This window comes from Drosophila suzukii, chromosome 2L (assembly GCF_043229965.1).
Source record: "Drosophila suzukii chromosome 2L, CBGP_Dsuzu_IsoJpt1.0, whole genome shotgun sequence".
NCBI lineage: Eukaryota > Metazoa > Arthropoda > Insecta > Diptera > Drosophilidae > Drosophila > Drosophila suzukii.
In genome coordinates, this window is record NC_092080.1 from 14938602 (window position 1) to 14951720 (window position 13119).

The 13119-nt window shown below is 40.0% G+C and overlaps 3 protein-coding genes across 11 annotated transcripts in view; 1 reads left to right on the forward strand and 2 right to left on the reverse strand.

The window, feature by feature from the left end:
* Nucleotides 1-259: 259 nt before the first annotated feature.
* LOC108021566 (peroxisomal acyl-coenzyme A oxidase 3) lies at nucleotides 260-9752 on the reverse strand. Of its 4 annotated transcripts, none has more exons than XM_017090343.4 (6): nucleotides 9692-9752; nucleotides 4063-4222; nucleotides 2664-3587; nucleotides 2102-2227; nucleotides 1700-2045; nucleotides 260-1066 (listed from the first exon to the last, which is right to left on the reverse strand). In XM_017090343.4, exons 2-6 carry the CDS (start codon nucleotides 4195-4197, stop codon nucleotides 516-518), a joined length of 2082 nt encoding a protein of 693 aa, XP_016945832.3. In that variant the 5' UTR covers nucleotides 4198-4222; nucleotides 9692-9752; the 3' UTR covers nucleotides 260-515. The 4 variants fall into 4 exon arrangements, with proteins under 4 accessions (XP_016945832.3, XP_016945833.3, XP_016945831.3 ...); XM_017090344.4 differs by having other exon boundaries at nucleotides 9577-9700; XM_017090342.4 differs by having other exon boundaries at nucleotides 9573-9700.
* LOC108021567 (uncharacterized) lies at nucleotides 4841-7051 on the forward strand. The gene is made up of 3 exons (XM_017090345.4): nucleotides 4841-5765; nucleotides 6126-6321; nucleotides 6381-7051. The coding sequence occupies exons 1-3, from the start codon at nucleotides 4979-4981 to the stop codon at nucleotides 6871-6873; spliced, it is 1476 nt and encodes a 491-aa protein (XP_016945834.3). The 5' UTR covers nucleotides 4841-4978; the 3' UTR covers nucleotides 6874-7051.
* Nucleotides 9753-11072: 1320 nt separating the features above from the next.
* Nucleotides 11073-13119, reverse strand: part of Pax (paxillin) — a 28853-nt gene continuing 26806 nt past the window's right edge. For all 6 annotated transcript variants that reach the window (XM_065864192.2, XM_017083786.4, XM_065864196.2 and 3 more), the window contains one exon: nucleotides 11073-11648. In XM_065864192.2, the coding sequence (XP_065720264.2) occupies nucleotides 11382-11648 (267 nt within the window). In that variant the 3' untranslated portion in view covers nucleotides 11073-11381. The remainder of the gene's footprint in view (nucleotides 11649-13119) is intronic.

Sequence of the window (13119 nt, forward strand, 5' to 3'; positions counted from 1 at the left end):
TTTAAAATTCTTTATGTTCTAGGAACTAAATACTCTAACAAAATAATCCATGATCTGAAAAGTTATTCTGCCTGTCACGTGAAACTTTGATTTCTCTTTTTTTAGATTAAAAAAAAAAACTTTTCGCTTACTTGTTTTGAAAGAAATCAAGAAATTTCATAACCCTTGACTTGTATTTTGCGAAGAAATCATCCATTTGGGAAGAATAGTTAAGTAACTATGTTGGCCCCACTTAACTAACTATTTTTATTTAAGAATATATTTAACTCAACTGTATATGTTTTTATTCAACTCGTTTAACCGTAAACTAGTAACAGATTTGATCTTAAAATACTCGAATGTATGTTATAGTTGGTATATGATAATAAACCTTTTACTGGGCTCGATGAGAATGTAGCTTGCCATAATACCTGATAACCAATGAGGCAATAACAATTACAATTAAACTTGGCATATAGTTTCCAAGTCAGGCACTTGTCTTCATCCTCCTCTCCTGAAAAACTAGGTGGGAATCCTCAGAGTTTCGACTGAGCCTGTGGTATGATGACGTCACGCCACCAAGAGGGACGCTGGAATGCCCCCTCATTGGTCATAAATTCATTTTGCAAATTCTCATAGAGAAGACCATCCGCCCGGGCAATCACCGAATTTAGAGCAAAATCGGGTGGCGAAATGGCATCCGCTATGCTTACAGCCACATCCTTCAGTTTCAGACAACTGTCCAGCAGAAGTTGACGCACTGCAGCCGAGAAATCCCGACCAGCTGCAAAGCCACCCACGTAGAAGGTGGTCATGTGCTTCTCCAGCAGCCACATGGCATAGATATCGAATAGCTGGCGAAGAACCGAGGCATAAGGGGCCTCCAACTTCAGTGTACTGACATGATCCACATATCTTGTCAGGGCATAGTACTCGGCATAGGCCAGGGACAGTTCCCGAGCTCCGGCCACCTGGGAGTTGTTCCGCGCCTCAAAGCGACTGCTTCCCGCTGCCAACTGGCCCTCGATGTGAGCCGTGGTCTGGGCCATCAGGTGGCACAACAGCCACTCGTAGCACCTGAGGGAGACTAAAAAAGGTATTGTTAAGATTAATAAACACAGTAAAAAATAAGTCATTTTCTACAAAAAATGGCCATTAAGAAGAAATAAGATCTAGTAATTTCATTTAATCAAGGAAAATAAATGATTGACTGATCTAAAAAAGTTCGGAATTACTTTTTTTTCAAAAAAAAAGCCATAATCATAATTAAATCCATTTGTCTTAAAACAAACAATATTGCTAAAAAAAAAAAAAAAAAGAAATAAATTTTTCAGGCATTACAAATAATGTTAAGCTTCTGAGAATTAGTTGATCGAAATAAAGATGTTGGAAATCATTTTTTGAAAAAAAAAAAAAACGCTTTAATCTTATAGTTTATAGACAAACCGGAAGACAGTTAACGTAAAAGTAAATTTAAAATAGTAAACATTTTAAAGACGATTAAAATGCATGGAAAATTGCTGAATTTAAAGGTAGATTTTGTTAAAAACCTTTGGGAAAATATGGTTTCCGGTTAGTAATAAATATTTTTAGGAATGTAAGGCTTTAAGTATGTTCATAATTTAGAGACAAACAGCACACAGTAATTACAAAAAAACCTTTTAGGCATACAAATGGAATGGCTTATTTTGTAATTACCCTTAGAAACTTATTCACTTACATTGCCAGCTGGATATCGGTGTCTTCTGCACCAAGGAGGAATAATTGAGAGCCAGCAACTCCGTTCGCTGCTCCAGGAACTTAACACTGCCAATGGGCGTCTCCAGTTCTTTGGCGCTCCACTGGCGGAGCAGCCAGTTGGATGCCTGTTGACCCAGCACATTGTTGTCGCCCTCGTAGGTGCATAAGGGATCGTGATCGGTGCGCATCTTACCCAGTTTAGCCGCTGCCAAATAGCCATGTCCTCCGCAAGCTTCGCGGGCCTCCTGAATGGCATCCCGAGCCGCCCACGTGATCAGAGGCTTCGACGAGGAGATCAGCGCATGGATCTCGGCAGCATTCTGGGTCTGAAAAAAAACTCTAAATTAAATTGTATACAAGTTAAGGTACTAGGATAACCCACCAAAATATCAAATCCATTTGAATCCGCCTGGGAACGGGCTATGATCTCCATATAAGTGATTGTCAGCTCTTCAGTGGCGATTTTTTGGACGCAGGCAGCCGCCAAATAGGGGAAAATGCGATATTGCTGGGGATGGTAAAAATATAAATTAGTATTTAGCAAATAAAAGTATCTTTTAGGTTTAAAAAATTAAAAGTCTGTCATTTTTGAACATAAGTTTTTGCTTGATAAATTCTTTTTAAACATTTCAGTGCAATGAATATTTTATATGAATTCGCACTGCATTATTTATATATCGGTTCAGATGGTATAACATTATTGATCAAAAGAATTCCAATAATATTTGCCCCTATTTTTTTTTAAATTGAAAGCAAACAAATTTTTTTTTAGACTGGAAAAAAATAACAAAGATATAACACTTAATTTTTAAATTTATAAAAGGTGTAAGAACTCTTCTGAAAATCCACAAAGAACTTAAGCCCGCATATTTAGCAAAACTTTAGGATTAAAAATCCCTATTCAAAATATAAATTTAAAAACTATTTTTAAAGACATTACTTACATGCAGTTGGTACTCCAGGATGGCCATTTCTTCGCCTTGGCGCTCTGGGCCAAATTGCTTGCGCACTGCGGCATATCGTACTGCGATCACGGCGGCACTACACAAGGTATTAGCCGATTCCTGCATAATGCCAATCCGCCCGGCGGAAAAGCTTTCGAGTGCCGCCCCAAGGACTTTTCCGGGTTCGGTGAACACACTTTCGTAAACTCCCTCGGGCGTTACGTCACTAGTGCGATTGAGGAGATTGTCGCGGGGAATACGATAATTGGTGAATACCACAAATCCATTGTCAATGCCATTCAGGCCACATTTCTCGCCAATATCACCGACCAAAACTCCCGGATAGGAGAGCAGTGTCTTGGGATCGCGAATGGGAATCAGGAAGCCATGCAGCCCATGATTCTGACCATCGGCTGTGTACAGATTGGCGAAAGTCATGGCCACCGTGGCCGTTTTTCCCAGATTTCCCACCCAACACTTGGCCGCCTCGAAGTCCGGCGTGTTGATCACAAACTCCTGAGTGCTGGGATCATAGGTGGCCGTCGTCCGGATGCTCTTCGTATTGCTGCCATGGGAAAGTTCTGTGATGGCCAGACAGGTGATCACTTCCCGATTCCACGCAGCCTCGATATATTTCGTATGCTTTTCGGTGCCCATTGCACGGATGGCATTGTTGAATAGCCCAACTCCCAAGGCAATCTTCACGGATAAACTCGGTGAGTAGCAGGCCAGTGCCTCGTTGATGTACATCAAGTACTTGGTCTTGGCCGAGAAGCTCAGGCGCTCGATCTCCTTGGGCACCAGATCCAGGTGCTTCATGCGATTCACCTGCATGGCGCACAGGCGCTTCTGCTCGTCCATGGGCAGCGTGCGGGAGGGGTGAGCGAAAAGGGGGTCGTTCTCCAAACGACGCCATACTTTGTACTGCAAATGTATAGAAGTACGTAAATAAGAATTATTTTTTTTCGAGTTATATATTCTAAAAAGATTTCCAACGAAAGCTAATATTCTTTTAATTTTAATATAATAAAAAATAAAAAATATAATAAAATAAGTGTTATTATTGGTCAGTTCTAGGTCATTAAAAAAACTTTTAAGAATTCATTTAGAGTAGGTAAGCACAAGAAAAACACAAACTCGCAATATATCTTTAAGTCCCATTTACTTCATCAAAATGTTATAAGCTGAGTTGTGAAATTGCTTCGTCACAGATGCACTTTATATTGTTGCTAGGCACAGTGCAACAAATTACTTTAAAAAATTCTTCAACTCATTATTAGATAATGACATCAATTGACGTTACTGACTCTAGAACAAAGTTCAACGATTTGATAAGTTCTAATTTAAGGTAAGAGGCCTCCAATTAGTTTCACTTTCAAAGCTATTGCGATCCACTCACCTTAATTCGCAATCCCTGCTCCTTTTCGAATATGAGCCGCAGTCGCTTCCAGTCGAAATTGGCCCTCTTTCGATATGCGGCTAATGGTCCGCCGCTGGGAAGATCGGGAATAAAGCTCGTGTCCTCGCTGGCCATTGTGTGATTTTATTTGATTTGATTTCTGGCAATAAACGGAAGTGGAAAATTTAGCGGATCAGTGGAGCTGTCGACGATCGAGAGGCTACAGAACGAATGCGCTCTAAAGGCAATGCTTAAATGGCCCAAAGCGACCAGACACACAGCCAACAAGTGGAGCACTCGACTGCATTATCTGCAAGCGTGTAGTCAACAACTGAAGCCGTAGAAAGGAAAACCCTCAAGAGGCGGTGGTTTAGGAGGCACTGTACAGCGACTAAGCAGTTTTGCAGCCACTGTCCACAGCTAACGAGGGTCAATTACAGCCCTTGTCAAACTTTCTACCAAGTGGAGTCTCGAACCACTGGGAATAGTCTTAGTGTATCTTAGAACCCAAAATGAGAACAGATTAAAATGAAGTTCAAAGATAAAGAGGTTGAACAAATGGCGTCTTAACTCAAAAATATACTTTATAAAAGTGCCAGAACATAGAAGGACGAAGGGATAAATTATAAAATAGAAGAAATGAGAAAGAAGGTCGAATCAATCAATCAACGAAATAAAAAATTTGAGCGTATCCTCCTTTTTTTAAACAATTGAAGCCGACGTTATGAAAAAGAGAGGGAGTTAATAAATCTTTTAAATTTTTTTTGAGTTTTGAAATGTATTCACAATAGAAGTCCAAGTACCAAAATAAATACAAAGTAAAATACAACTGTCAAACGTCATAAAACACCCCTAATTAAAGCTGTCCTTATAAACTATACAGTATAAATTCCGGAACACACTTTGAGACAAGAACATGTCCACGCAGTGGCAAAATGAGGTGGTGCGGATTACGCGCCAGGTGAAGCGCAATCTTCCGCATCGAAATTTCCGTGAGATCAACTTTGATCGCGAGGCGATTAGGGAAACTATAGCTCCACTGACCTACGACCAGGCCCGTAGGATCAAAGGTCCCGTTTACGAGGCCCTGGAGGATGAGCTGCGCCGAGCAGGATGCACCATGCTGCCGGAGTTCCTGCACTGCCTGGCCACCAAGGAGCAGGCACTTTTCGATAGTTTAAATATTCGAGAACGGCTGGCCGATGACACGGAACTGCTCTACGGAATGGTGGATCGACTTCGGGATGCCGAATTGGCCGTTTGCCGCAACAAACACCGGGGACTCAAACAGTGTTTCGCCCTTTTTTTCGAGACCATGCAGCTGCTGGAACCCTATCGCCAGAAATACGCATACGCCCTGGTGGCCCTCAATGAGCACATCATCTCGCTGTGCCGCAACATTGCGGGTCAGGAACGGGAGGCCGCCGAATACATATCGCGCATCTACTACACCTACGCCCTGTATCTGGTGAACACGGGTCAGAGGACCTCGGCCATCAACTACCTGCAAATAGCCATGGATCTGGTAAGGGGTCACGTCTGGACCGCCGAGGTGGGAATGCCCGCCGGCAGCCTCACACTCCACGAGCTGGTGGCCCAGAAACTGGCCAGGCAACTCCTCATCCAGGGCAAGGCCATTGTGCGTCAGCATCCCGAGGATGCGGTGGCCATGGCCCGAAGAGCCACAGTCCTTATAGCGGAAAGTAAGTACTACTCTCGGGAAAAGATACCAAACATTTTACCCTTCATAAAAACCTTATTATGGGAATAATAATTTTCATAATACGATCGCGTTTTATAAAAATTGGATATTATTAAAAAAAATAAAGCCATATTTATAAAGACGCATGGAACAAAAATTGTGATATCATTCCACATTATAAACAGGCGTAACCATTATAGCCTTGTTAATGGTTTAAGATTAATTTATGGTATTGTATTGAATTTTGGAAAGTTAGGATTAGAAAGACTTAATATTTGATAACTTTTTCATATATTAAGTCAATTAAAAGGTAAAACGACATCTCAAACCGCTATCATATTTACAATCGCAACTTTTTTAGTTGGCAGGGATAAGAACATGGAGATCTTTTGTGATACCTTCCTGGAGCGGGCCTATTTCCTGATGGAGATTGGCAACTATAACTCGGCCCAGCAGTGTCTAGACCAGATCCGCACCCAGATCTTGGCCTGCACCGAATATCGCTTTGTCAAGCTTAACATTAAGTACTACTTGTTCCAGGGCCAATGCTCGGAGATGTGAGTAGATCATTTTGTTGGCCCCTCTAATATAGGATAACCCTGTCTTATCAAACCAGCTTTGAGCACGTGGACAAGGCCATCTCGTGTTACAAGCGGGCTCTCCGCTTGTCCCGTTTGTACACCCATCGGGATCTGGAGGCGGAGATTTTGCTACATCTGGGAAAGATCTTCGCCAAGGACACCCAGATGACGAGTATTGCTAAGAAGTGCTACGAGCATGCCAAGCGCATTTACGTGGACTTTAATGATCAGCACAGCCGCAAGATGGCCAACTATTTGCAGGCCAAGTTAATGGCCGACGAGATCACACCGCTCTATATGGCCATGCTGAAGTCTTCTACTACCCGGTACTGTGCCTTCTTCAATCTGCGTCAGTGGAAGAACCGCTGTCGTCCCTTTTGGAAGCGACTGGGCGACGAGATAATCAAACAGGAATCGGACAGCATTTACTGCCTGCTGGATGAGGAGAAGGAGGATCCCGGACACGACGTGGCCCTTTACGATGATGTCGATCTCAAGACATTCAAACTGGCGGAGGGCGATATCTGAGTTGGCCCTCTGTTCTTAGTTAAGAAAATTTAATTGTTCAACGCTCATTATGTTTAATTAAAATGGTTTCGGCAAGCAAGGTTTCTAATAGAAAAAATGTTTTAGAATATCGGAATGGAATTCCGACTTTTTTGATTTAATCCATACGTTAATAAAACCGTTCTGTTTAAAGAGGCAATCATTATCATATTTCAACTTGATACTTGCCAAAAAAAATGTAGCTGTTATTTCAGCTCTCTAAACTAAACATAAATTGTTTACCATCTGACTAAGGATCTTTGCACGCTTCCAACAAATGTTCCTTGGTCATCGAAAATTTTGGATTCCCCTTGTTGAGTGTTGCCATAAATGCCCAAGAGTATAAATGTATCGATGATTATCAAATCTTGAGCGAAATACTTGAATTTGTTTACGCCCGATATCTTGATCACTCATTCCCCCTGCATTGCAATCCTATCTTGCCCGGTCATTCAAGTACTCAGAAGCACTGAAGATAAACCGATCATGAGGTAATATGTATTAAAACGGTGTATGATCATTTTTCACTCAACAAACCGAAAACATCAAAGGAAAATATCAACGATACGGATAATCTATAAATAATTAGAATTCTAGTGGCACACATTTCGAAAGTTGTTGACCGTCTTATCTTTTTGTATTCCATTATGCGTCAACATTTTTTGTGGACTTTGAGTTAGCCAATTATGGAATTCTGTGAAATCGATTTAATAAGATAAGGTAAAAATTGGTTGTTAAATAAAATTTGACTCGTCAGTTTATAGATAGCAACAGCTTATCTCAAAATTTGACAAAATAATAGAATCACACTTAAAACTTAAGTTATTAAGCAAAAGATGAACAATGTAAATGCAATAAATGCAAAAAAGAAGCCTGTATTTCTCTATAGAACATTCTTTGCCAAGAGTCAACCATTAGAAGTATAATACTTTTTTAGAGTCAACATTTTAGTAAATAATAAGGTAAAATACATAAAAAAAACCCATAAAGACCATGTTTCGTTTTCGTGCACAAAAAAAGCTACTCCAAATGGTCGATTCGGTGTCAACCATCGGCCAATTAAAACAATTAGCGATAATTATACCAGCAACCCCACAGTCACAGCGATAACTTCTTATTGTCTAGGTTCGGGAACTTTTCGTTGACAAAATGTTCGAGAGAGGGACCATAAACCGGTTTTTATGGATTTCTCAGAATGTTTACTGCTACACTTAATTAGCACGACTCAATTCGCAATCTCAGATATGTACTCGTACCCAAGATTCCCCCACAATCTAGACTTTTGCGTAATCACGAGGGGACCACGCTCCACTCCAAGTTGTTTGCTTGCACTCGAGATCTTAAGGAAAATATGTTATGTGAATTGTAGATAAATTATAATTTTAAACGGAAATACAAGTTGATAACCGTAAAAAAGGGGCGTGTTGGGTTGTCATCAAACTGAAAAGGTAAATATGTGAATTGTACAGCATAAACCCAAGCAAAAACCAAAACTGATAAGTGGCAACAGTTGGAGCAGCACTGAACAGCTGGCCGGCCAGTGGCAGCAAAACTTTTGGCTTACGTGATAAGCCCGCTCGAAATTTGTGACCAGGTGAGGATGTAATGGGCAATACCCATTAGTCCACCCAATCGCTGTTGCGTGCCGATGGAAATTGTCACAATTTTGTTAGCCAACCACCCTATCAAAACGGGCGGGGGTGTTCTATTGTCAGTCAACCTTGAACATGAAAATAGCCGGGGTTTTATTTTTGTATACATATAGTACTCTCTCCCCTTTTTTTAATCAATCAAATTGGAGCTTGGCGACTTGAGTGACTTTTTTAAATGAATTACAATGCCATTTGCCACCGGCTAATTTCACTTTTATTTACACACACCCCAGACAAATTAGCGCACAATCAACACTCCGGCACAGAGAGCCCTCCATTGTAGCCAAATCAAGACCAATTGAGACTGATATCATGGCGCAGTGAAAGGTTCTATAGAGAATTAACATAATTCTATGATTCACTTAACTTGAAATGTTTTGTTATACAAAATGTAAACACTGATAGAGGAAAAGTTTGACGAAAAATCGAATTCCACAGTTAATCATATCGTTGAAATAAGAATAGATAGCTCATAAAGAGGGGTTCGCTTTGATAAAGTTCACTGTTTATGAGCAAATATATTATGTATTATATTATTAAATGGGGCTAAGCAATGTTAATTATCTTTTTCCAAGTAATAAGTCTCTGGTAGTTTCTATAAATAAACCCAAACTAATTTAAATTTCTAGTTCTATTGGGTAAATCCAATGTAGAGCTTTCACTGTACCGCCAACACACCCTGTATGCGATTTGTTTGGCTAAGGACTCGGTTTTAGTTTCTGCCCCTAGCTCACATTACATCACCGCGATGACAACAAGTAGGTAGGAACGGCAATGTTTTGGGCCCAGAAGGCGGGAGAGAGTAAAGTCAAACGAATCGGAGTCATAAACTCTGGGTTTTTGGCCACGTGAGAGATGCTCTCGCTGCATCTGTATGCGAACCACCAACCTGTAGCGTTTCTTTTGACCCGCCCTTTTCTATTTTTTCTTTCTCGCAATTAAATTTCACTACGATTAGAACCGAAAATGGAAAACTCTTATCCGGGCTGAGCTCACACAATATTGGCAATTAAACAAAAATATACATACACACCCACGCACGCGGAATAAAAAGAGCAGCGCGGAGAACAACAACAACAACCGGCACACGACCGCGAGAAAATTGAGAATCGGGGAGCCAAAACTGGAGAATTGGGGAAAATACGAACCGACACGGCCAACTGATGGGAAGTGAATGAGCTGAGCGGAGCAGAGCGAGACTAACGCCGCCTGATTCATGACGGTGTGGGTACCCTACGGTCTTTTATAGGGGCGAGTCCCACAGGCACACAGAAAAAAAACTGATGCATATCGAAATTTTACTTTTTTAATCATTTCAGAAGATGTGTCATACTGTTTTTCACAATATATAGTAAAAACTTCTAGTGTAAAGAAGAAAATTCACTACTATTTTTAACTTTACAAGTCTCATATCTGATTCAAAATATATTTTAAATACTTATTTCTACTCATTTTCGATAAGACCGTGTTCAAACCCATAACTGTCCCTTGAATATATTAAATTTCCAGCTTAATAAATGTTATTTTTACATTTAATATCATGTGTAACTGCTAAAAAGTATAGTTAATAAGCTAAGAATTTGAAATTATAGTATCTTGTTCTGAATAATGTTATAAAATGAATGCATTATCTTTTGATTCCCTTTTTTTCGGTGTATCCTCTCTGTATGTTGACTGATGGAGAGGGTGTTTTAGGGGTGTGGGGAGTGGGTCGATGAGAGCTGGCCAAGATTCCTCTTCTTCTTCATGTTCTGCCTCAATGTCAAGTGGCTGTGGTCAGAGCGAGAAGGCAACATGACAGTTGTTAACCGGCCGGCATCGTTGTACATCTGTATATGTATCTGAGTATCGTATCCAAGAGATACGGGAGAGAGCGTAATGCGAAGATGTTAATGCGCGAACAAGATACACAAGGCAAAAACTACAAGGTTCCTGTCTCGGCTAACGGCCTTATCAAGACTGTCCTTGGCCTTCAGTAGATTATTAGGTTGTAGGTTTAGAATATTTTTTTTTATTTTACGGAAAAAGTAATGAAAAATAAATTTTTTTAAAGGAACTGTTAATGTTCTTACCTTTTGTATTGAACTTGACATTTTATGAAAACTTGTATTTTTGTTTTTTAATACCCCTATAATCTTTTCCTTAGGTATCCTACAATACCGTTCATCGCTCTTTAGGCAGTGAATCACTGGTAAAAGATCTTAATTTTTTTTTTCTGATCAATTTTCTATGGGCATACGTAGGACATGCCTCTTCACCTCTAAACAAATCACCCCTTTCAGCGCTAACTATAGTTAGATACACCGATTAACTCATTTGAAAAACCATCTTCTGCACCTTTTAAACACTTTATTTGCTTAGAGCCTATAAGTATGCAACATCATTATTCTATTTCAGGTCAAAAATTCTTCCTTTAAAAAATGAAATTATGAAATATTTGTAGAAAGCTTTCCCCCAGCTTTTCCCGAAACAACCATTTCCGCTTGAAAAAGTCCAACCCTTCAGATAGGCAATACAAAACACGAACTGTTGGCTTTATCATATTTATTTATCATTCTGATCTGTGGTCTTTTTCTTGTCGAACGAGTAGCAATATCAAAGTGACCAACATAATTGATTAGGATTAGTGTCTGCTAATTGATTACGATAGCATTCTATTATCGTATCCTGCTCGAATGGCGTTAATTAAATTACTAAATTGACTCGGTTATACAAAGCACAGATGCACGGTAAGTAAGTGTACGAGTGTTTTGGGGCATGTGCGGCGTGTGGGATAGGGTTCGTAAATCGTATAAAAAACAGTATTATATCCATAACTAGGGTTTGGCAGCTGCGAATTCATCCGAATATCTTGTCGAAGCAGGTGTGGCAGTACGGCTTGTCCTTTTGCTCCTTGAAAGTACCCTTGTTCAATTGCTTGAGGCAGAAGGCGCAGACGAAGTGTTCCGGATGGAATTTCTTGAACATGGCCGTAATGCAGCGTCCGGTGATGGGTTTCGAGCAACCGGCGCACAGTGATCCTCGCTTGGCATGGTAATGCGTCTCACAGTACGGTAGGCCCTCGTGGTCAAAGAACGATCCACCCTGGAAGGGCTGTCGGCAGTCCTGTGGGTGACACAATCAGAGAAAATATTATTATATTATGAAGTGAAATAATATGTATAGGTTTTAGATATTTAACAAGACGAGCCCAAGAAGGTTGTTTCTTGACACATGATTATTAAAAAAATAATAGAAAACCAGTTTTATACAATGCAAAATATTTTCTCAACAACCCAGTATATAAAGACTAGAAATAGTTACTGCGCCTCAAGATCAGAACTACACCCTTCTTGGCACTAGATTTACGTGTGATTATGTGTGTTTCGGAAATATACAAGAGGTATGAGAATGATGTATTGTGGGCCAAATGGCTGTGCGGCCTCCGTCTGAGGCTAATTACGACCATAAATTAGTTGCCATATAGCATGACGGACCAGCAAACCGATCGAGAGTCGACAACATAATATTCGCTGTGCAAAATTTTACGCCTGGCCTGAAAAACCTAATTAGACATTTGTTAAACCAAAGGTGCGCATGGAGGACTTTGATACCCTGGCCACACTGTGCGCCGTGTCAAGCTAATTGGAAAACAAAGATTGTACATTTCAAAAAACAAGATTCGAGGAAATTTAAATATGATAAATATATGAAAGAAGAGTGGCAAAGACATTTGTTTCTTTCAGTTTTTCATTTTTTTGGGGGGCTTTTGGAAAAACATTTCGACAGCAGCAAGAAACAGCAACAATTGTCTAAAGACAATAACATTTTGCGCACGCTTTTGGCCATCTTCCAAATCGGGGGTATTGGAAAAAGGAAAGAGGGCAGAGGACAATATCATCCAACCGGCAACAGCAATCGAAACACAAGGCAAAGGATCATTGAGAACGTGATATCTGGGGGCGAAAACCTATTTTAGTGTTTCACCACCTTATACAAATCAATCATTCCATAAACAACAGGTGCAACAATTTCCCCTTAAAGATTTGGTTATTTTTCTTTGTTGTTTATATGAAAGGAAACTCATAAGTGGGGCAGCCACAGCAAAAATTAAAACAAATAATCAATATCGATATGAACTAAAAATAAACCAAAAATATATATGGCACGAATTTTGCTTCAGTCAATGGAGAATTTCAAATATGTATTTTATATAGGTATTTAAATGCTGATTGTAGAACTGCATTCCTATAATAGAGCTATTTTTGGCTAAACATTTTGCAAAACCGACTCAGTCCAGTTGACTGAGATTGACGAATCTATTTAAATTTAGTTGGTCCAATAAATTCAATTAACGCCCTGGGGTGCCCATTAAAGCCTGGCAATAAACAGTGCGAATCTTATGTCCATTATAGACAGATATATAGTCGAGTACTACGCGAAGCATATAAATGCTGACTACAGCGTCAGCAACGAAAATAGTCTCAGTTTTCGCTGATCGAAAATCGAATCTAATTCACAATATTGTAATTTGTTTATCAACCGGAAAAACAGCAACAAGAACAGAAAATTGCGGAGGTGGGACCTCAACCGACAC